Source organism: Perna viridis, chromosome 12 (assembly GCF_037379345.1).
Source record: "Perna viridis isolate PV_CMFRI_1.1 ecotype Kerala chromosome 12, ASM3737934v1, whole genome shotgun sequence".
Taxonomy (NCBI): Eukaryota; Metazoa; Mollusca; class Bivalvia; order Mytilida; family Mytilidae; genus Perna; species Perna viridis.
In genome coordinates, this window is record NC_142456.1 from 5,990,880 (window position 1) to 6,015,693 (window position 24,814).

General features: G+C 34.0%; 2 protein-coding genes across 3 annotated transcripts in view; both read left to right on the top strand.

Moving 5' to 3' along the window:
• The window catches only part of LOC148600974 (uncharacterized), a 32,164-nt gene extending 30,342 nt beyond the window's left edge, over window positions 1-1,822 (top strand). For both annotated transcript variants that reach the window (XM_088554516.1, XM_088554517.1), the window contains exon 9: window positions 558-1,822. In XM_088554516.1, coding sequence (XP_088410642.1) covers window positions 558-592 — 35 coding nt within the window. In that variant the 3' untranslated portion in view covers window positions 593-1,822. The remainder of the gene's footprint in view (window positions 1-557) is intronic.
• Window positions 1,823-9,115: 7,293 nt separating this feature from the next.
• Window positions 9,116-14,685, top strand: LOC148600976 (uncharacterized). The gene is made up of 2 exons (XM_088556239.1): window positions 9,116-9,190; window positions 12,111-14,685. Exon 2 carries the CDS (start codon window positions 12,123-12,125, stop codon window positions 13,758-13,760), a length of 1,638 nt encoding a protein of 545 aa, XP_088412365.1. The 5' UTR covers window positions 9,116-9,190; window positions 12,111-12,122; the 3' UTR covers window positions 13,761-14,685.
• Window positions 14,686-24,814: the final 10,129 nt, after the last annotated feature.

The window sequence follows — 24,814 nt, forward strand, 5'->3', positions numbered from 1 at the left end:
CTGACATGTCTAACTACTTAAAACCAGAACAGCATTGTGTAAAAGTGTCCAGCATATCAGCTTTTGTTTACATACAAAATGGCGGGAATTAATACGATTGTCACCGGAGATCTACGGGAACTTACGAACTTCCGTTGTAAACAATTCGTCCCGTAGAAACCAACATGGCGGATATTAGTATAGGATTTCCCCGTAAGGATTTGTTACGCATGATTAAGCTAATAAGCGACTTGTTTAGGGAGAAGCCGTTTGGCTAAACGAATGAGCAAGTCATTTAAGACAATTTAAACGACGGTAGGTGTCAATAAAGTCGTAGAAAATATTTTTATTCAAATTTTAACCGTATGTTATTTATGTGACGCCGAGTATAATATTAGTACTTTCACAGTAATATCTGCAATAAATAGAGAACTGCTTTTATTTTTGAAGATTCATATTAAAATGTTAAAATGTGAATTGTATTTTTGTCAATAAGAACTTTACCATAATTTCTTAAATTACATGCACTATATACAATTACTTGGTTCATGTACTGATCTTTTTATTTTACATTATAGGCTATGGATCAACACATCTTGAAAGTGAAAACTGACCTCTAAGAAACAATATTAGATACATATACAGTTGTGGGAAATACTCACTTTTGCTAGGTGCTTTATTTTAAGTATCTGTCTTTATAAAGATCAGACAGGAGGTGATTCATGCATGTCAAAAACCCACCAAAATAAATTTTATTTCATGTTCAGAAACAGTTACTGATCACATAACAAGCCTTAGTTCTTCATATGGTTGTTGCGCTTTTGAGATAAAAATTATATAGATTGTACATGAAATTGGCACTTTGCAAGAGTTATTGTTCTTGATTTTTTTTAAATGGTTGGTTTTAGTGGGAGGTAAATATATGATTTTCCCAAAAGTGCAGATCTGAGTACAGAAATAATTATTGTTATATGAAAATGGGTTGGATGGGTTTTTCTACACCATGAATCACTTTACCAGTTGCTATGTCTGAGTTTTATGTGGACTGGTACTTAAAGGACCTATCCAGTCTCATAGTGCTTTGTATAGTTGACCATTCCTTTTAAACACTTGCTGTCTTTTTTTCTATACATTTCCAGTATTTAAAAAAAAAACATGGTATATCTGTAGACAGTTATAGTCGTTTATTCATGCCATGCATGCTTTTACAGTGAAAACTATCAAGAACAACCTTAAACAGTCCAAAAACCTCTCTAAATCTGCCATCTTTTGGAGTCCTTTCTTTCAAAATCAATGATTTTGAACTTGTGTAAAACAAACATATGCTTAAGGATGTTCACTGCTCTCAAAGAATTTCAAAGGGTTGTGAAACTTTATAAGATCTTCCACACAAGAACAATATGATGGGTCATTGTGCTCATTTTTTAGATATACCGGTAATCATTTGAAATTTTGGTGCTGAAAGAATTTCTCTGGATTTAAATAGGTTTTATCCATTAAAAACCCAGTGGAAGTAACAAGGATTTCATAAAAAATTCTCAAATAACATTTTAAGGTGTGTTTTATGAAACTATGTAAAGAAAAGTGGGAGTCACTGGGGAAAAAATACATATACTATGAAATGGATAAAACCAGAGGAATCTGAAAATCTGACAAAAATGACTGAACAGAACATTATCAACTCATTCAATGTTACAGACCAAACGAGAATCAGTAAACAAGTTTTCACTGTAAATCAGCAGTTTTGTTGCTTTTTTTTATGATTTACCTGTAATTGTTTTTATTAGTTGTTTTTTTATGCGTTTGCATGCTTTGTGTTTGTTAATTAAAAATTTAAATGAAATTAGTATGTTGTCAATTAAAATTTTCTGCCGAGAAACCAAAACTAGAGGGTAAAATAGGCTCAGGGGTACCAAATAAGCTCAGGGGTACCAAATAGGCTCAGAGGTACCAAATAGGCTCAAGGGTACCAAATAGGCTCTATGGAGCTTGTTATACTGCAAAATACAGTTATGACAGTTTCTACTAAACTGCTAAAAAAATACAATAATACCAGTTATATGTATTGCAAATTTTGATATGCTTTACACAATTTGACGAGTAACCTCTCATTAGCAGCATCAGAATCAAATATACAGGAAGATCTAAATCCAAATATTAATTGTATGTAAGTACTCAAAACAAAAACTATTGAAATAGGAAGCCAAATCCATCACTGAGATGTTTTACCATGTGCAATACAAGGTTGTTGGAAAAGATTTTTACATTAAGTAAAAATATTACATGTGGGCATCTGCAGACTCTGCAAATGGAGATGCTCAACTAAAGGGTTTTTCATATAACATGATAGCCCAACTCCTCCTTAACTGCTTTATAAAATTTATTGAAATTTTATAGGAAGATTTGGTTAATGTCAGGTTATTTTCTAAAGAGGGCAATCAAACTTTGGGGTTTAACTTTAACCCACTTTAACTGGTGGGTATTTTTCACAGTATTCCTAGTTACAACTGACAGATTACCCAAGTTATGTTACCCAAGTGAGTACATATCAAAATATTTCATAGCCACAAAACTTAAGACTGCTAAAATTAACACACCTTTGTAATGCACCAGCAAAATCGTTCACTGCCCCTATTTGTTTTTTTTTATCCATTAGGATCAAAATACCTTACATCACTAGTTCATGCCTGGAACTTCCCTACTGTTTATGAACACTACACAAAAATATAGTCCAAATGTAATTCCTTTTTAGCTCACCTGGCCAAAGGCCATGTGAGCTATTGCCATCACATGGCATCCGTCGTCGTCTCTCGTCATCGTTGTTAACAATTATACAAAACTCTTCTCCTCTGAAACTACTTGACTAATTGAAACAAAACTTGGTATGAATGTTCCTTGGGGTATCCTGCATAGAACTGATGTGGGGATTTTTGATTTATTGAAAAAAACATGGCCGCTGTTACTAAAAATAGAACATAGGGGTCAGACAGTAGTTTTTTCACAGATATCTCAAAAGCTGTTAGGTTTATCCAAATTCTTTTAATAACTGAAATGATCCATATTATTAGGACTACAAAAGTCTTCATTCTCCTTGTAAGAGTTATTGCCCTTGGAAGGGGAAAAATGACTTTTTTTAATAGTTTTTACCCAATATCTTGAAAACTATGATAGATAGAAAGAAACTTTCAATTAGTGAAATGATCCTTGTGATAAGTCCTACCGAAGTCTTCTTGAGTCAAAATTTTTGGACAGCTTCTTCTTAAATTTATTGCCCTTGAAAGGCACAATTCAACCAGGTGAGCGATTCAGGCTCCTAGGAGCTCTTGTTTGCATTACCAGTCTCGATATGAACCCCCTCGTTTTTATTATGGTCATTTCTTGATCTGAACCCAAATTTCAAAGTTTTCAATCCTCCCAGAAACCCATCTGTGCAAGTTCATGTATTTTTTTTTATCTCAGTAACATCTACTGGTCACTGACTATCCTCCTAAACTTACCAATCAAACTTGTAAAATTTCTTCTTATATCATAAGGCTTCTGGTTTTTTTGTTTGTTTTTTTTTTTAAATTACTTTCCCTTTCAAAGTGTCACTTCATCACCCCCCCCCCCACCAACCCCACAGACATACACACACACACACAAAAGAAAAAAATATTTTTTTGATTTCCTTCAAGATTGTATAACACAAATTTACCCCGAAAATGTACTTGCCTGGCATTGAATGGCCTTTAATTCTGTTTATACTCATAGGCACAAATCCAAGATGGGAGGCAATGCTTGAAGAGTTTCTTTGATTATAAACATGTTGCAAAATCAGGAGACCACTGGAGCAGGCCATGAATAGGCCAGGTACATCTCCCTTCTCTGAATCTGCTACTGAACTACACCTAACATGACACCTTGTGTAAGTTATAGACCCATTTCGAAATTTGTTCTGGTCAAATGGTTTAATGTCAGGGCCAGATCCAGACACTTTGAAAAGGAGGGGTGTCAGTTGAGGTTCCCCAGAAAAAGGGGGTGCTTAGACATTTTTTGTCATTTTATGGTCAATTTTACACATGCAAATGACAAATTTTCCAATAAAAGTGGGAAGGGGTAGCAACACCCCCCCTCCCACCAGCCACTGCATGTAAAGTTATGTACAGCCTTGTAACTATGGAAACATACAATTTTTTTCTTAATATGATAACATGTGGTTTTTTGTTTGTTTTGTTGTTTTTGTTCATTTTTTGCTTTTAGTTTTTGTTTTCTGTTTTTGTTTTTGTTGGGGTTTTGTATGCGTGTTTTTTTTTTTGTATACCCAAGTTACTTGACCTTTTAAGGCACGGGATGTGCCGTCAATAATTGGTCAGTTTTTACAAATTATTGGCTGCAGTGGCGGGTTTAATCGGAGGGTTCCAGTTTAATTATTACCTCCCCCCCCTTATTTGAAAACTTTCCGGAGCGGAGCCCTCCCGTTATATTAATTTAATATCAATGTCATATAAAGTGCCTTGTTTGTAGATTAGGTAGATCCACCCTGGTCGACTATCAAGTCTGAACAACCTCTATGCTAGATAGCAATCAGTAGCCCGGGTGTATATTAAAGAATCTACTGAAATTTCGAATGAGTTCTAAGTTGGCATACACTATGTTAATTAGTTTACTAATTAATCTAGATACTGTGATACTTAAGGATATTTATACATGAAAGAGTCCGCAAGAACATTTTTTTTTTCGTATTAATTTTAATCATTTTTTAGTAGTTCGAGCAATGCACAGTGTTGTCGCCCCTGGATTAAGTATTTTCTCATTTTTGCAATCCAAAGACTTTTTAGAAAGGAAATGAAAGACAAAAAATTTTTTTAAGTAATTGTCCATATGGTAATATTATGTTAAAACAATATCCTTGGCCTATTTGTACATTATTTTGCAAGGTCTTTATATTTTATATACCATTATGTTAATTTGGTTGTGGTTTAATCAGGTATCATCACTCCCTCAGTTATCATGACGGACATCATGATCACTATCCTAAGAGTAAAGCTCACTAAAGGATAAAAACTAGCAATATTTAGAGGCCTTACTGCAAGGCTTATAAATGATTTGAAGGGAAGCTGAGGTATCCAGTCACACGTTGTTTGAAGTGGAAACCAAGAAGTACGAAATGTAAAGAAACTATTATGGCAGCTTACTGCATGCGATATCATGGAACAGTAGAAAGAGATATCGACATCGGCTATGGGCGTCGGTCCAAATATAATATCGCATGCATTGAGCTGCCAAAATTGTATTAAATAATCGAAGGATGAAAGACAAGACAGGAAGAATAGACACAATAAAGTAAATCCCAAATCCAAAATAATATGTACAAAAAAAGAAAAGTAAATAAGCCACCGGACTTCACTAACAACTCTGAGCACGGACCAGTTCCACTAGTAGAGTAAGCATCCACTACTTTTCTTTAAACATCCGCTGAGTTTCTCGACATAAAATGTCACGTCCGGGGTAGACGAAAGAACTTTGTACTGGTGAGTTTAATCTTGTAGCAACATATATCCTTCTCAAATGGTTCATATATTAAATAGTGTCTACTTCGTCAATGACACGGGGGTGGGGTAACTTAAGTTCAATGGGTAGGTACAGATGTGCGGCCCATATCGGTCTACTTTGTATGATTAGTGACATTTCGTGCAACACATAGGCTGTGTCTATTCAAAATATGAAGAAACTAGTCTTATATTAGAATCGATGTGCACCTCGTTACCGGTATTTCACCACTCTCGCTCGGGGTAACCAAAATAACATCTACAAAGAAGCAAAAGTAAATGAGCAACCTGTTCTAAACTAAAACTGTGAGGATGGACCATCTGCGTCGGTAGAGTAAACATATGGATAATGAAATCTGTTTTCGAACTTTCTGTATAACTAATATATGAAAGTATTTGAATTAATTTTGATCACTCTACCCTCTCATTCGTCAGACACCTTTAGAAAAGAAGAAATTTTACGAATGAAGGACCGAGGACGGTTCCGATCCGTTCTGTTGTCATTACACAATAATTAATATATATGTTAGACACAGATTTTGGTTGCGTTTTAATCCAAAATCAATCTACATCTAAAGGTCGTTTAATTTTCTTACTGTTATTAAGGTTAAGCTTGCTAAATAAACTGTCTTATGTATAGTTACTCTCATATGCTGAAGATATGGAACTTTAAACATAATGCAATTTTTCTATTTAAGTGGTAGGTGTGTCGTATAAATGGATGTCCAATAACAGATGGGCCACAATAAATTTCATTGTCTTGGCTTAACATAAAAATCTCTATTTAAACTTGTATCATTATTTGTTAAGGGACTCCAATTGGAACTTCCGCCGTTTTTTTTGTAAACTACTTGTACTTTATATTTCTGTTCAAACTTTGGAAAATAAAAGTATTTGGAAGTTAACTGATATTGTATAGGACATCCGACTGAACGCAGTGAGCTAGAATTCCCTGTTCTCGATAGTCGAACTCAAACCCAATTTCGCATCTATTGACATCAAGCCCAACAGTTTCTCGGGGAAAAGAGTTGCCCTCATTAAAGACACAGACTCAGTAAAAATCCGTCATAATCCGTCATAATTATCGTTACGCAAATTGAAACAAATCGTTAAATGTATAAGTTGCATAAAGCTCGAAAATGGTATCAGGCTAGGGTTCAAGTAAAATATTGCAATATTTTATCTACAAAATGCTAAGAATATGCCATTTAAGTATTATTACGTTTTGCACCATGATTACGGGTACGCTGTCAATTGGATGGCTGAAAAGATGATAGTTCACAAAAAGATGAACCAATAAAGTTACAAATCCCGTTGGAGCTCAAAACAAATATTTATTCTTTCAAATTGAAAATTATTCTATGATATATATATATTTAATCGTGCGGAGTTCCGCAGTTCTTTAGGCCCGGTGTATGATGAAATAGGTACAATGTACATTGCTTAATTTTTAATTAAAAATAGTCACGTACATATTGTCTCTTGTGCTGAATTTATTTTTTTTTTACTTTATTTTATTTCATTATTCTGTAAAAGCTATATATATTCTCTACACCACGCACAGGCGGCCAGTCAGCATTTTGTTCAGTACTTGTACTGGACACTCAGGTGCCGACTACACGATTTGTAACAGTGCAGTATATTTCCCAAAAGTTTTGTTTGTCATGGTTAAAATAAAATAAAAAAAAAACGATTCCTTTTAAATAGTGACGATTTTGGAAATTTGGTAGCAACATTTTTTAGTATTTGTTACATTTCGAACTTCATATACTTAACCTCATGTTGTTCATTTAATGAAAAGAAAATGTTTCCCATCATTCTGTGAAATTGACCAAGAAGGGGCTTTCAAGTCGGAGATCTGTTGGGACTAAACATTTAAAAGATCCCAACAGCCCACTGACCCCCTTCAATTGGAATTATTCCGACGTAGTCAGTATTGAGTTCGCTTTGACAACACGTGACACCTATGACGCTTAACCATGGCAACGTAACCGATGGAGCTTACAACCTCGCATTTCATTGGACAAAAGTGATAGCAACAGTGAAGTTAAAGTCTCCATGTGGGGTATTGGTGTCCGGAACTTATATATTGAAATTATGAATAATCTTTTACATATTGAATAATTGGAAATAATTTAATTAAAAAAATACGAAACATAGCACAGTATCACACAGTATCACACAGTTCACCAAATAATCTAAATCGGATTTGGAATGAACAAAATTAAGCGAGAAAATGCGTCGGCTATATATTTTTTTAAAAGACTTATAACTTTAGAATTTCAACTAGGTTTGGAGGAATCCATCACAAAAAAAGGGGCTTACAAACTTCAATTTGTATCAATGCATGCGCTTGTTCAAGTAAAAAAAGCCCATTTATACCGATAGGGTTACTTGATCATATCTAGAAATTGAAATGCATGTGACTACAGGGTTGTCACCCCTGGAAAAATATTTCTTCTTACTTTTGCAATTTAAAAACTTAAAAAAGAAAAATATAGCTACATGTATATTTAACACTAAACAATTCCTTGTAGAGTAAAATTTTCTTTGTACACATTTGTCTTAGCGTATTTGCAAATTGTTTTGCAAACCATTTATATTTTATAGACTATAATATTTAATCGATCGATTCTTAATCACATTTCGTAGTGTGCTTATATTTTACGACGCACATCCTGATCATTGTACCCTGAGAGTAAAGGATAAAAAATTTAATGTGTTTAGAGGCTTTTCTTTCAAGCTATAGTATAAGTCAAAATTCAATCTGTAATTACTACTGATGTTAAGCAGGAAAATGTACAAATTGTAGTACATTGACCAAAAACAAATACCACTATTCAGATTATTACTTAATGACAACTTGTACATTTTCAGGGCCGTACCATTAAAGTTTGCTTATACGGCATGCCGCACCTAAAATGCTTGGAAAAATAGTTATATCTGTAACTAATTAAAACAAGATCAATTTTGAACATAGTTACGTGCTTCCATCTACAAATCGAGATTTTAGTGATACGCCTCTGCATTTTCTCATGGGTTTGAATAAATATAAAGTAATAATATACAGTTTTTTTGTTTTTGTTTTTTTTTTTGGGGGGGGGGTGTCATTTTTCTTATTTTCCTTTTTTATGTGTTATAAAATATTGTTTTTTGCGACCTCTCTATTTTTTAATATCTTATTAATATATCAAGAAAGTTGTATAGCTAAACACGATATCTATGGCGACGTTTCCGTATTATAATAACATCTTAATAGCAAGACTTTAATGAATCTAATGAAATAAAAATGTGAAAATAAGCACAGAAACTATAATTGAGACGCATACGTTACTGAAAAAAACCACTGTGACTGTAAAAAAACCCAAACAAATCACTATCTACAAGTGGGTTTATCAAACATTTTCAAATGTAGTATCAAGTATACAAGATTTCCTTTAAAAATCATTTCATTTTAGTATATTTTTCACATGAATGAATGTCCATGTACTTTTTTAAATGCGAGATCTGTTCTGAAAAGAATACAGCCATCTTTATAAGCAGGTTGGTCATACTTGGCTTGTTTTAACGAGTCAGATATATTTACCTGAGGACTAACTATGTTATACCATAAATCGAATATACTTTTAATACGTTAAAATCCTGTTGAGGTAGACGTCACACAAGCAAACTCGTAAATAGTGGTAGGTGGTTTTTTTCTTCAATAATTATTATCATTATTTACTTTATACATCTTTACAGTTTCCGATGCGGTATATTTTGTAATTCGTAACCAACTATCTTTTTCAGCACCTTTACATGTAGCTTATCAAATAATTCTATCTACATCGAAAATTCATATCGGTCATGTAAATTTTGCCATGATATAATCTTAAATTCTTCAATCATTCAGCTACAAAACTGACGTGAAAACTTGCCAAAAACTTTTGATTTGTTTTTTATTATATACATTAAGTATATTTAGCACATAGAACTGTTGTAGGTTGTTGTAGGAAACGTTTCCAATTACATTTAGAATAAAAAGTTTTCCAACGATTTAGAGAAATCACGATTATTGAAATACTACGCACAAAATTACACTGCGTACACGGCTACAGACCTTTTTGCGATATTTTATGACGAGACAATATATAACTTTCAGTTTACAACGGTGACAGAATGAGGCCACACCAAAATATTTTTATGTCGTTACCCTACCGGTGCACCTGGTCCATGCTCCCAGTTTTTAGTGGAGTCCGAGTTGCTCATTTGCTTTTGTTACTTTGTATGTATGATTTTAGTTACTTTATATTCTTTGTTGTGTGTGTCTGTTTTCCATGTCTGGTCTTTGTCCCTGGATTACATTCTCTTCATTATACCTCTTTAACCTTAATTGGTTCCCTTGATTACTCTCTCAAGATGATATGTCGTTTCCACAAGATAATATGTCATTCCCTCAAGATTATACGATATTAATATGTCGTTCCATCAGGATGATATGTCGTGTTTGTATTGTAATTTAGTAGCTTGGTGCGTAGTATTTCCTTTAGGAATGGTATAACACCCAAAGAGAATAGGATAACTTTCTTTTGGGACGACATAGTGTCTTCATGGTGATGGAACGATATAACTATCTTGTGGGAACATATTATCACGAGGGAACAACATATAATCTTGTGGGAACGATATATAATGTTGAGGAGACGACATAAGAAATATTTTTGCATGACCGCATGCTCCCAACCTAGTTTCACTGTTACAAGAAGTAGACATATAACATACATATAACTGTAAACAGAACAGAGTGACACATACAAAATGAAAGTAAATGTAGCCTATTTAAACATAATATTCTCATAGAACGCCAATATGTATATATTAGATTATAATATACAGAATCATGTGTGAATAATCTCCTAATAGGTTTAATTAAAAGTACTGAATGAGCTGCTTAACTTTAAAATCGTCAAAATTATTGGAATTCCCATGAGGACCAATTGTGTATCACTTATTGCCGACCTCTTTCTGTACTTTTACGAATCGCAATTTATGGCTATAATAAATAATGGCCCTTCCAAACATATGGTAGAGAAATTTAATAATACCTTTAGATATTTGGACGATATTTTGACTCTAAACAACTTTTACAAAAGATATATCCAGTCGAACTGTTTTTTAATTAAGCAAATATTGACAATAAAGAATGTCCGTTACTTGATCTTAATATTCATATCGATAATGGTAAACTTAATACTAAAATTTATAATAAAAGGGGTGATTTTTCATTTCCTACTGTCAATTATCCGTTTTCCGTCATATGGTGTTTACATGACGCAATTGGTTCGATTTGCTCGTATTTGTAACAGTGCTTCGGTTTTTAACAAAGAGAATCTTTATATAACCGATAAATTACTACATCAAGGTTTTCGATATCACAAGCTCGTAAAAACATTCACAAAAATTCAACCGATACAAGGAACTCACTCTCATGTACAGATGTACTTGTAAAGGATTAATGCGTGCGGGTATTTTACGGTAGCATTCTACTCAAAGCATGGAAAGTTCGATACTCACCAAACCGTTGTATATAGGCTCATACGTATGGGATATAGTTATGATAGTGTCGTTAAAGATGGCATTTTTTTTACGTTAACATTCATTTGATTCGCTCATAGGGTCTTTACATAGAAATTAAAACATTATATTTTAAAGCAGTTTTTGGCATGACATGGGTTGTGTCCTTACTGTATGACTTATGCTGTACCGAGATTCTCAACCCCGCATGGAAAGAATTGGGATTGCTTTTACGTATGATGGGAGCATAACTTTTTGTAGATTTAAACTGGTCTGCAGCTGGCATGTCGGTTAATTGCTAATACTCCTTAGTTTGTGTAATTGATATTCAGTTTGTTTATTTCCGTTGTAACTGATTTTTATTTGTGTTTAATTGTAAAATGTCAATGATAATGTACATGTATGGCTGCCGTGTGCGGTAGGCAATATTGTTGGCCAATATTTCGTATTTCTGGTATTTCGTATCAAATAAACTCGTTACGGTCATCCCGTTCGCCATTCTTTTGTTCTGTTACGGTCAGGTATTTTACCTTGTAATTTCTCATTAATCATACTTTTTACCTATATGTTTCCCGCTTCAAATATGAGTTGTGAATGACTAATTGTTCTTGTCATATTTATTTTGTTGAATAACTTGAATAGACAACTTTATTAAAAAAAATATTCTTACTAAAATATCCATCCGCCATCTTGGGATGACCAAAACTTTATTAAAAAAACATGTTCTTACTCAAATTTCCACCCTCCATCTTGGGATGACCATAACAGCCGTTACGATCATCAGCTTTACCCCAGTGGAAGAGAAATTGGAGTTGAAATAATAGCGATGACATTAGAATTCAGTTAACTGGGTAGCTTATTCACAAATGATTCGTTAGGCACCCGTTTTTACCAAACTTTGTCATAAGAACGAGGTCAAAGTTAAGTTTAAAATTAAATTGATGATACGCAAACCGGCAAGCATTTAATAAACTGATATATTTCATATTAAACCATGGCCACATTTGGTTCACAATGATTTGACCTATTTATTTATTTCATATTTAAAAGCACAGTACCGTGATGTGTGAAAACAGTAAACAGTCCTCATCTGAGTTTCCCCTACTGAGTAATGTTGACGAACACGATGTTTCAGTGGACTCTGCCATATCCAACTGCACACAAACCCATGGCCACAGATCGAACGGTTGCAATAACCCTAAATCAAATGACATCGATAATTGTAGACCAGGCTCGTACGGCAACTTGAATTATCACAATGCGAATTCTAGTCAGCAAGAAGATTATGTGAATTATGTGGATCAAGGTACTGCGAATATACTAACTCTGCTCGATTCTTCGAGTAAGGTTCTTGTTATAGGAGACACTTACATTGAAAGATATGTATATGGTAATTACGCAAAATTATCGAAAGAAAGTTCAATACCAGCTTTAAAAGAGTATCGAAGAGACATTGAACTCGGAGGTGTTCCGAATGTCGTAAAGAATATGAAACAAATGGGATTTGTGATAGATTCGATTTCAATAATTGGTGAAAGCGATACAGAAGTAATAAACATGCTCGACAAAGACGGGATAGATTTCAGTTATTTCATAAAATCTCAAAATTATTCTGCAAGACGTTTTACAAAATATTTCAATAACAACTTTCCTGTCTTTATGACAGAAGATGCTTACAAAGAAGGCATTTTGTTGGAAGATCACAAGATCCTTAAGAGTAAAGTTGAAACTTTGTTAAACTCAAACGAATACAGTGCCGTTGTTTTGATAGACCGTTTTAGAAGTTTTTTATGTGACCAAATCTGTAAAAAGACTCTGCTATTCTCTAGCTCAAGGCAAGTTCCAGTCGTTGTATATTCCAATAACATCAAGGATTTTAAGAAGTTTCGTACTTCATCTTGTATAGTTTTTAATGCTGATAGACTTGAAGATGAAAAAGACATTAGCATTTTTTGCAAAGAAATAAGCGAGCGCTTAGAGATAGCTGCGTGTGTAGTAACGATGTCTGACAAAGGAACGGGACTTTATCGTAGGGACACTCAAAAGCCATTCCACATTATTCCATTCCCAGAACGTGTCCGTATTATAGACACTGCCGGTGAGGGTGATGCCGTTGTAGCTGCATGTGTGTTTGGAATTGTCACCAAATGGCAGTGGACGGAAACGTGCCATTTTGCTAACGCATGCGCTGCAAATGTAGTTCAGATACTTGGTGTAGCTCCATTTTCAATGTTAGACGTTATAGGGCAAAATGTTTTGAGAACTAAACAAGAAATAGTAAATTTACGTCGAATAATACCACAGAAACGGCTAGTTGCCGTAACAACTGGATGTTTTGATATGATTCACATTGGGCACGTGGAATCACTGCGACAAGCAAAAACACAGGCAGACATATGCATAGTGCTGCTTAATTCGGACAAATCTGTGAAACTTTACAAAGGTGACGAAAGACCAATACTAACAACGGAACAGCGCTGCAGCATGCTCTTGGCTACAAAGTACGTCGATTTCGTGGTTGTTTTTGACGATCGTTGTCCAGACTGGATTGTTGAAATTTTGAGTCCAGATATTTTTGTAAAAGGAGAGGAATACCGCGAGAAAGATCTGAGGGAAAATTATCCATTCCTGAAGAAAATAGTTTATACACCACAGCTTCAAAGCACTTCTTCAATTATTGAGTGCATTAAGAAGTTATAAGGTTTATCAATTACTAGTGCTTATGACTAGAGTTTTTGACTGGTAGTTTTCAAAAGATAATTAGGAATGAAAATAAAAATAAGCATGTTAGAACTGGAAAACCATTGTTTAACCAGGTGTATAATTAAAGTTTAGTCAAAATATCGTCACAAAGATATACCCAAGAAAACATTTGTCCTCCCAAAATGATGACACAAATCGGGTACGTTTGTAGGTTATGGTGGACCAAGAAAGGATATATTTTTGCATATTTTATATCTGGGAATATTTTATGTTAAACATTTTGTTAATTTTCATGAAATCAATTGTATAAATCAAAGTTTACTTAAAGATTATATTTTCTAAGGAATAGAATTGAAAAGTAGTCAAAGAGATGTTTACAAGAAAGAAACAGGATAATACTTAATATGTAGATCCGTTAAGCAACTTAAACAGACTTTATAAAGACGTCGATTAATGAATAAGTTTATCAATTAGTAGGTTATAAACGGGATGCAGAAACGGAGATAATTTGGTATATAAAAAGGTGTTGCAGCCAGTTTAATCACTTCTGGTTTGCAATAAAAATATATATCGGATTCTCTTCTCTCTCATTTACAGGTATATGATGGACTTTAATTCAAATAGATTTTGAATTCCTTTTTAATGAATTCAAATTATTAAGATTTCACAGCAAAGCAAATTTATATTTTATTCAGTAAATTCATTTTATCAGGAAAAGAATTTAACCCTTTTTGCTTAGTACATCGTTGGGTTATACAAATCATATCCGAATTAATGAATGGAAATATTTTAGTTATTAGGTCAAGGGATCAAATAATAGTAAATAAAATCCGCTTAACTTTATGTTATATTTAGTTATTTTGAAATGTTTATTGTTTTATTTATATATATTGCTATTTTCTCAATTTGCAATAAAATATATACCGGATTCTCTTCTCTCTCATTTACAGAGTGAGCTAGTTCTACCCAAAGCCTTTTCGGCAGTTTTGTTTATGCTTTAAGTCCAAAAACAAGCATAACATATAATCAGACGAAGACATGTCAATATTAAAAAGAACGGATATGGCGAAACGAAATGTGCCAGCGTATAACTTAATTACAAAATAGTAAATACTTTTATAGATCACCAAAATGTCTTTCACAAGTGTAAACACACTTTTAAGCACGCTCTAAAAGACTCCGACAACAAACGTAATGAAATCCATTGTAACAGAACGATGACACTTCTTCATAACAAACTAAAAAGTAATATAACGACACAAAAACACATTAATGACCAACATCTTCTGACTTTGGGCAGGTGCATGTCTGCGGTCGGTCAAACTTGCTTTATAAGGCCTTAAACAGCTCTTTTAAATGTAAGGTATCAAATAGGCGAACGAAGGAACTGGAAATGTAATGAAATTTCACAGTTGCCAGTTTTATGTTGCAGATTACTAGTATGTCCAGTGAACAAATTCGTTGGTATCATACATGTATATCTCGGATAAAACAAAATGGTTTAATTTGGTGCTTTGGTGTTAGATATCGATTCACCTTCAGTCTCGAGGGATTAGAAGATTTCTCCACTCGAGATAGTTTAATTTTAGATTTCAACCCACGAACTTCAGCGAGTGGGTTAAATATCAGATTTAACTATCGAAAATGAAGAAATCTTGTGATCCCCGAGAGCATTGGGGGGAGGGGAGAATCTGTTTCTCTCATGAAATCTGTAGAAAACTCGGAAATGTAAAATGGCGGGAAAACTCTCGCAGAAATTAAATCACCATCCGGAGATTAAAAAGTCACGTGCATTTTTAATCAAAGGCTTAGAATGGGAGACACAATACATTCTGTTTTCCGCGCTTTTCAGTATACCGCGAAAAAGATTTATTTGGAAGAGACAGGCAAATCTCACAGCAGCTGAAACATACATGAAAACAGCGAGCGCTTTTTTGTAGTAAACAAATCGAAGTACCGTCCTCAGTGGCAGGTCCAGAAAATCCATACAAGGCGGTCATATACATAGTTTACACGAAAAGGGACTATACTCATTTACTTTTGTTGCTTTGTACGTATTATTTAGGTTATTTTATGCTCTTCATTGTGTATGTCTGTTTTCCATGTCTGGTCTTTGTCCCTGGATTACATTCTTTTGATTTCCGCTAGAATCTCGATTTCCTTGATTACTCTTCCATACCCTGCATCCCTCCGTGGATCCGCCACTGACCCTGCTACTACTTCATCTTTAACAAGAAAAAAACTAACAAAATAACAACCCCCCCCCAAAAAAAAAAGTATGAATCAACCACCAACCAAAAAAGCTATTCACAAATAAAATGTTAATACTTGCATCAGGTTTCAAAAGCTGTAAAATATTACGGTAAATATTTTTTGTCCGAGCGTTTGATAGCATAGATACCAACGGAAAGGTGAAAAATTTACTGTCCGCCAGTGATATACTAAGGAATGTATTTCAAGTCTGCATACAGTCATGGATGTACATTTTGAGGACTGCTTTAAAATTGATGTACAGTAAATCTTCTTACACAAAATGCCCAAAACTTGAGAGTACTGGAACTCAGACATGAGAAATACTCAGCCAGTTTTGAGAGATTCAGTAATATAATACACACCTTTGAAAAAAATGAAAAGTTCTATTATAAAAATGCTAAAAACATTAAGAATCTATTTTTAGATGTTTGTAGAATCTTATGGACTTACAATGACTTCATCTAAGCTATAAATCTTTGTCTATCTTTAGATAGATTACACTTATCATTTTTATCACAACTGCATTTCATGCAAGCTTGTTATACAACAGAAAGACAGTATGGAGGACAAATAGACACGCACACATTTGGACATGCTATAAATTTAACGAATAATTGTTGGAGTTTAACCCCCGAGCATAAAATGGATGATAAAATGAACAAGAAATGATGATGATGATGTTGATCAGGCGCGTAGCTGAGGCCAAATTGAAGTGTAGGCAAAATTACGGCTTGAGGCCCCGAGCAGGTCCAGGGAGGGGGAAAGCCCCCCCCCCTCGAAGCTCCGCGGAGATAGCGTTTTAGAGCATCATTTATGCCTCACCTGGATGTATTTTATCTCAAAAAAAAATTGGCAAAATTAAGTGCAGGCAAAAGCTTTTTTGCCTAACGGCAGCTACGCGCCTGATGATGATGATGAAATGAATCAAAGTGCTGAAGCACTGAGTCAATGAAAACCTCAAGTAATCAAAAATATTCATGTAACCAAATTGTAAGCTAAATAAACCGAACAAAATTTAGTCTTTTTTTAAGAAAAAGCATTTGTTTTCACGCAGTGTATATTTATACAGTCCGTTTATCAATATATATTTCTGAATCTTCTTTTGTATTATTGCTTTTGGTATTCCTGGTTGTAAACGTACGTTAATGTCCTCAAATTTCCTAACACTTAAATCAGCATTTCTTACAAATACGAATTCCACTGAGAATTACTGACTATCAATATTCGATGAATTTTCAAAGTAAGAATGGATCCACACCTTGAAATTTCGGTTTGGAGATGCATGAAGTAAAAATGAATCCTGCAGACCTGAGGAAGTTGAGCATAGCCTTAATCTCAAAAGAGAAATGAGCTAAAAACTTTTCTTTGTTTGTGCTCACTTTGATGCAGAATTTTTTGTAATAAATTAAAACTAAAATTTGTCCTTCTCATTGTTGTCTAAATTAGGCTATGGGTTTAACTGAACCAATTTCTTTCGTCGAAACTGTGCACGTATTTACAATAAATGATTACCTTTCTCTAGGAATTTTTCAGTTCAAACAAGGATAAAAACTCTTGTTGTAAAAGTTACTGTGCAGTTTAAGAATCATTTAACTAAAACAACTTTGTAGCTTATAGATTTGAGCAATTTAAGATTCCAATTAAGTTGGAAAGTCAATGGTATAGAGATGTGGTGAATACAGGGAATTTGATGTCTTTATCACAATTGCACTTTGAGTATATATCCATCTTTTTTTCTCTCCAAAACAAAAAAGTTACTAGTGGACCCATACCCCATGAGTACCACTTTTTTTTTATGATGAATTACTATTGCTGAGTATTACATACCTGTCTGCCTTCAATAATATATGTGCATTTCTTTCACTTTTTTCTACGTGATTGTTTCACAAATATGTATAAGATAACAATACAAGTAACTCTTATGTTTTGCAAATATTTAAATGCTTAGAAATCAGGCTTCATGTTTTTATAGTTTTTATTAAGAGATGTTGACATATACATTTACAACTGCTTCATGCACACATACATGTACTAGCACTTGAGAATCATAAACTTTGTTTCATGCTTAAATAGTGTCCCAGCACAGAAATGGTCTGTAACAGGTTTACTTTTGATTTCTTTGCACTTCATCTAGTGAAACTTCTAAGTGATAACTACTGAAAAGAAATCGAGGAAAAAAATCATAACAGTGTCTGATATATACAAAATGTTACAATGTAAATTCATGAAAATATACATGTATTTTAACTATATGATATTGGAGAAACCTCCTCTTGTTGGGAAATATTGTTACATGTATATATAATTTCGTGCAAATCAGACAAAAATAAAGGTTGGGTGGTTATAACAGTACCAGGTTTTTACTGGTTTTTAAACCACCTGGTCATTATTCCCACAGTGATCAATACTGGTCGATTGAACTTTTGCAAATAATGTGATTTCTGCCATTATTCATAGTTTTTGTCCTACATTAAAAATGTTAATATAGTATATATCTACTATATTTCAGTGTTCATAGATTTTATTCTTTTAATATCTCTATCAGTTGTATTTATGAAGAAAATAATAAACATTGCTTTCTCTAAAATAATTCAAATTTATCTGAAATAACATAACAAACTTTACACAATTGTACAGTGTATTTCATGAGCACATCATTGTTTCAATAACTGTTAATAACAGGTAACATAAGTAAGAGTAGAACAAGTTACTTTTTTCCTGTCATTGTTAAAGCAACATCCCCTCATAACCAGATAAATAAAAAAAAAAGTGGTTTGAAGTGATAAGCAATTAATTAAGTACAGAAAATGGAAAGCTTGCTAAGGATATTGCTTTAGGGCTTATTCCATGTATGATTTCAGCTACCTGCTGATTTATAATGTCGATGTTTGGACCCCATTTCAAAATCTCTGGAATGTTGATTTAACTGTGAGCAATAAATGTCACATTGTAAAGTAGAAAAAAATTAGATACATGTATTACTATGTTACAAATATCATTTTTTCATGTATGAAGTCTTTAATTAATACTGTATTACATATGCCAGTCACTTTAGAGTACATGCACATGTATTTTGTAGTTTTCAGTGTAAATGTCTTCTTCACAGACATACAAATTTTGCTAAGAAATATGACTACACTGTTCTACACTAGCAATAAAAACAGTATACCTATACCAGTTTTGAAAATTTTAAATAACTGTGTACATACAAAGTACAGTATATGAATAAATAATTCATACCTTCAACACTTACCTAGTACATTGTACATGTAAGAATGTCCATGAAAATCAGCTCTTAGGGAAAGTCTACTTTTTGGTAGCCTTGATATCAAACGCATTTTCAATGCACTTTCATGGACACAGAATTTCTAACACAACAGTGTCTTTCTTGTGTCATGAGAATCCTGTTTCTTACTTTATGATCTGCATTCTAAATAAACGGTATATCTTCACAATGTACTAAAAAAAGAACCATATTGATAATCAGTTATGACTTACATGGATATAATACACATGTACATTGTGTGATATAAGTTTAGGGGTGCGATATACAGAAGGCAATATAGGTCTAGGGGTGTGATATTTAATGCAATATAGGTCTAGGGGTGTGATATACAGTATGAGATATGTCTAGGGGTGTGATATACGATATGTGATACAGGTCTAGGGGTGTGATATAGGGTATGCAATATAGGTCTATGGACGGGTTATAGGATATGCGATAAAGGTCTATGGTCGGTGTGGAAGTTTAGATTTTAGGATATTTGATAGTTCAAGATTACCTACTGAATGTGATGAATATGTCACATAACCTCCTTTTATCTTTACCGTTGAAACAGAGACATTGTATATGTCTCTGCTTTGAAATCATAATGATTTAACAATTCTGTTTATTTTCTATTTTAAATACTTCATTGTTTGCTACATGTATGTACATGTGTGTTTACCATTTTATTTTATTTATGTACATGTACATGTAGTAATTAACATATATGTACACAGTGCTTGCATTTTATATACAGAAGTTAAATTCCTGGGATCAAATTAATCACACATGAAATTTTCCAGGAAAAAGGGGTTGCCAACCCCATGCACCCTCCCCTGGATCCGCCACTAATCTATACTTACTACACGAAAGTGTACATTGCAGCTCCGAAAATCAGTCATTAGAAGCTCCCGACATCTTTATTAAGAGGGTCAGATCGAGAGAAATAAACTTGCAAATCTCGTTCAGCATTCCTCCCTGTGAATGTTCGGGTCAATTTGACAAAATAGTCCAGCTTTCTACGTCAAAATTAAAATAGTTAATATCATATAATCATTGAAATCTTGCAGTTCTACACATATTAGATAGCCTTAATATCGTTTTACATGTACGCCCATGTCGTACGTAAAGTAAACATCACATATTTGACATGGAGTGATGATCGGCGGCGGAGCGATATCTTTGCAAACTTTGCAAGGAGAGTAACCCGCGGAGTGTTATTTTGGTAGTTATATGTTGAAATGTCTACCCTGGTTACGTAATTTGGTTGCCGACGATCTATAAATAGACTTCCTTGACAAAAATGGGATGGGACACAAGGATAATAGGGTCGACAAATTTTGATTGCCATTAGAAAAAGGAAGGGATGGATAGGATCGGGCAATTTAGCCTCCTGTGGCAGAGCGCAAACTCTTACTCCTATCGAATACCACAGAAAGGTTCTTTAACGTGCGAGGAACGTGGCATCTTTCCCAACACTGGACCACTATGGTTTGCGGTCAGGTTTTCTGTATTATAGCCTGACAGCATGTAACACGCCAGGGGAACCCCCATTCCATCACCTGGGGCACAGAACCCAGTTGCTCTGTGGGCACAGCGCCTTAGCCCCCGGCTATTTAGTCACTTTTTACGACAAGTTTAGCACTGCTGCAGGCCTATTCTATTGACACCCGGACCTGCACGGGGCTCTATAAAAAAAAATGTATTTTAAACAAGTTTACATCAAGTGTTACATATTCATTGAGAATTTGATTGAAATTGATCTTTATTTGTACATGTGCACTACAGATCAGAAATTGTACCATTTGTATAGTCATTTGATCGTTTAACTATTTAGTATTTAAATACCATTCTGTGTAAGAATCAGGCAATGAGTGGCACATCATAAATCTCAGTTTGGTCTTGTTTGCCTCAAATATATTCAACGCAACTAGAAAACAACTGAGAAGCTATTCAAATTTGTCCTGAAGCATCTGAGAAGTAGATATTTTTCACTGCTTATAAAAGAAAAATGTGCAATATTTCCTTAGTGCATTTCAACTAAATTTGACATATCTATATCTTGAAATGCAAATTTTACAAACATTTGATGATTACTTCTGGAGAATATAAGGTATAAATACCAAGATAATGCAGTAAAATCTCTGTGGTTTTTCTTCACCTTATATACATTTTGCCTTATTCTTAGACAGAGGAGTACTTAATTGTACATTGTACTTGTGTACAGGTTATGACAGGATACTAGTCATTTTATTAGTTATTTTACACAGGTGCTGATTTTCAGTGCTTGTTTTGCTATTTGTTATTTGCTCACGTGCAGAAATTTAGTTTTTTTTTTTTGTTACACGTATTTGCTTAAGGTGCAGATATTATTGTAAAATTTTTATTTTGTACTTGTAAATTTTCAGTTTTCTTGTGTTACATGCATTTTGCTCAGGTGCAAATTTTTGGTGTTTTATTTTTATTATAAAATCAATATTTTGCTTTGTTTATGTTTGGGATGTAGAGAATAAAGGTTAACAGATATTATATTACTATGATAATTAATTGGAAAGCGTGAATAACCAAAATATGATCTCGAGTGCTGAAGAACGCCTAGATTTAAGGAGTGGGCGGATTTTGTACTGTGAAGCACCGCTTGGAATTTCCCGGAAGTACACAATAAAATGCAGATCGGTCTTCGGATTTCAATACGGTCTACACCGGAAATTCCGAAACGAAAAGTGAAACTAGAACGAGGCTTACAAACCCTATTGATTATCCTATTTATCATATAGATTTCCTCCATTATTCATTGCTATTTTCAATATAAATTTTATATTTTGTGAACGGCGGATTGATATTCGTGTTGTGAAGCTTTGGCGGGAGAAAGTGCGAGAGTGTAATTACCGAATTTATTTCACAGTGTGAATTATCGATTTTTATCAATTAAGGTCGAAGATCAGAATTGATCTACAGTCATAAGAGCCTATAGATTTGTATAGCCTGTTAATTAGCACCTGCAACTATCTCTCCACCGCAGGAAAATAGTGCCATTGACATACGCCGTTAACGTTCGAATGCAAAGACTAAGGTACCCTTTACCGTTATTTCTAAAATATCAGGATCAATTTCATGTAATTTACGCAAATAAACAAAACCAATACACAACTTCAACTCCGAACTAAATATGCTGGTTAATTTGGTTTGAATTAACAACGTGATCCAATTAAAATAGTTGACCTCTAACCTCTTATCAGTACCTGTAGCTCATTTCCATGCATTTACCCGATAAGACCAGTCGTTTACTTTCGATACTCAACTTGTCTAGGAATGTTAGGCGCATAATAAGCTATTTGATGTTAAGCTGGGAAGGAAATCATCAAATATAAAAAAAACTGACGTCCTGAGTACCAATCGGAAGAGTTGTCTTCGCACTTCATGCGGTGTTTGATCCGAATATCCCCCCCCCCACAAAAAAAAAAAAAAATGGCAGTGATTCCGATAAAGGAAGGGGTCCGAGGCTATCGATAGCTAATTTTTGGCATCATTTATAAACAAAAGGATGACCCAACCTTTGAAACCATCCTGATACATCCGTCACTGTTTCGTGAACAACAATATTTATACAAAAAAAATGAAGCCTTACTTTGCATAAGACCGTTATACCGAAAGAGTATGTTGTATAATTTATAGCGACAGAAGATATTCTTATCCCATTAATTTATTTCTCCGAACGACCCCCTTCCCCGAATAAAAAAAACTGAAACAAACGAACTAATACCTGACTGCTAGGTCAAAAACGAATTGTGTACCTATCTGAATTTATATAGATTTTTGTACGCTTATCGCCTCAGTTGTGAAATCGGAAGGATAAAACATTTACATAGAACTTTGCTTAGAGGGTGTCATAGTGATTTTTTGCAATTCAATTTTCCCAGGAATGGTGTCAGTCTGGTGGATTGATATTTATAGTAATCTGTATAGGCCTCCGTGCGACAGTTTGTAGCTCGTGAGCTATAGCTTATCAGCCGAGAATTAACTGCAGTTAGATGAGAGGTAACAAGGGCAGAACTTATTTCATTGACAGTCGCTCAAGTTTGAATGATTTTACAGAGTTTTGACCTGGAGTTCGCTAAATGGAATTTTCGACTTGTAACAATTTACAACAATCTTGTGTTCAGATGCGTTTGAAGTCTATCCGGTTCATTCCTTTTATCTTATCTCTATTAGCAATATGACAATTATTTGAGGGATAAAATTCAAACAATCGAAATAAATTGATTCAGTACATGAATACATTGATTTTCCACTGGGAATATTCGGTAGATCACTGTTTTCTATATAATAATTTAGTTTATTGTACCCCTGACTCAAAAGAGGCACAGTATTTGGAGAATTTCAATGAAAACATTTGATTTCTATCTATCATTAACGCAAGTTCAGAGCTATTCTGTCAAGGTTTATTACTTCTGTTTCTTCATTAAACATCGCGAGCAGCAAAAGTGTCAACATTCCTTGATTTGCCTCTGTGAATTCACCGCTATTGTCTGCATGAGTAATGCAGATATTTTGCAGTACACAACATATGGAAATATCGCTAGATGTCTTCATTTCATTAGTGTTAAAGTTTCTATAGATGAATGGAAGTCTCTGGAAGTGCCCCTTTAAAATGCCAAAAGCGCGTTCACTGTTTAAGTTGAAGAATGGATAAAATTGTAATGTTTTTGTTCATTCACCACATGGCGTCAACAACCAGATTTTCAGTGAGTACCCGCCATCCCCAAGCACATATGTATATGTTTTATAATATCGCCACATGTAATTTGACCTTCATCCCATAAGAGAGTATTATGAATGATGTTCTATTTGTTGAAAAATAATCTTTGGATCAGTTAATGCTTTTTATTTACGTTCCCTAATTTCAAAATGGCGTCCGACCTATTCTGAATCGAGTTTTATTAAAGGCCGTAAAAAAAAACTTTGGCGGACGCCCAGCAGTAATCTGTCTATATATTTATGTCCGTTCGTAACTCGAACCATAACATATCGTGTCCAGGCGATAACTTTTTTTTACTTTTAATTGTTTAACGTAGGCATCTGATATTAGGCAAGGCAGTAAATCGCAGTTGAAGGCAGACTGCAGGCATGGAAAATTTCTTACCGTTTATTGAAGATATCTATTATCTATAGACTGTAAGAAATTAGCGTGATTATTTTTTTTGTATTTAGTGCGTAATTTGAGCAAATAATATCCTGAAACACTTTTATCTGTAAGCGATACATCTATCAGTTCATAGTAAAGAATGTCATAGATCTATTCATAAAAAGAGTTGCGTAATCGCGTTAAAACAGTAAATGATTAATTATGTCGTGCGTTTTTTTGAGCACTGGGTGATTGCGTAGTATATATGCAATGTATACAGACAAAGTGAAAACAACAATGAAAATGATAATACAGTCGAAACAAACGTCTAGGTATTTACATGGGAAGCGATTTGTTTAGCGTAGCATTGCAATAATCTATATCCCGGATGGGATATTTCATGGGCAA

Coding starts and splice junctions, on each gene's coding strand:
- LOC148600976 (XM_088556239.1), top strand. CDS start 12,123: ATGTGTGAAAACAGTAAACAGTCCTCATCTGAGTTTCCCCTACTGAGT.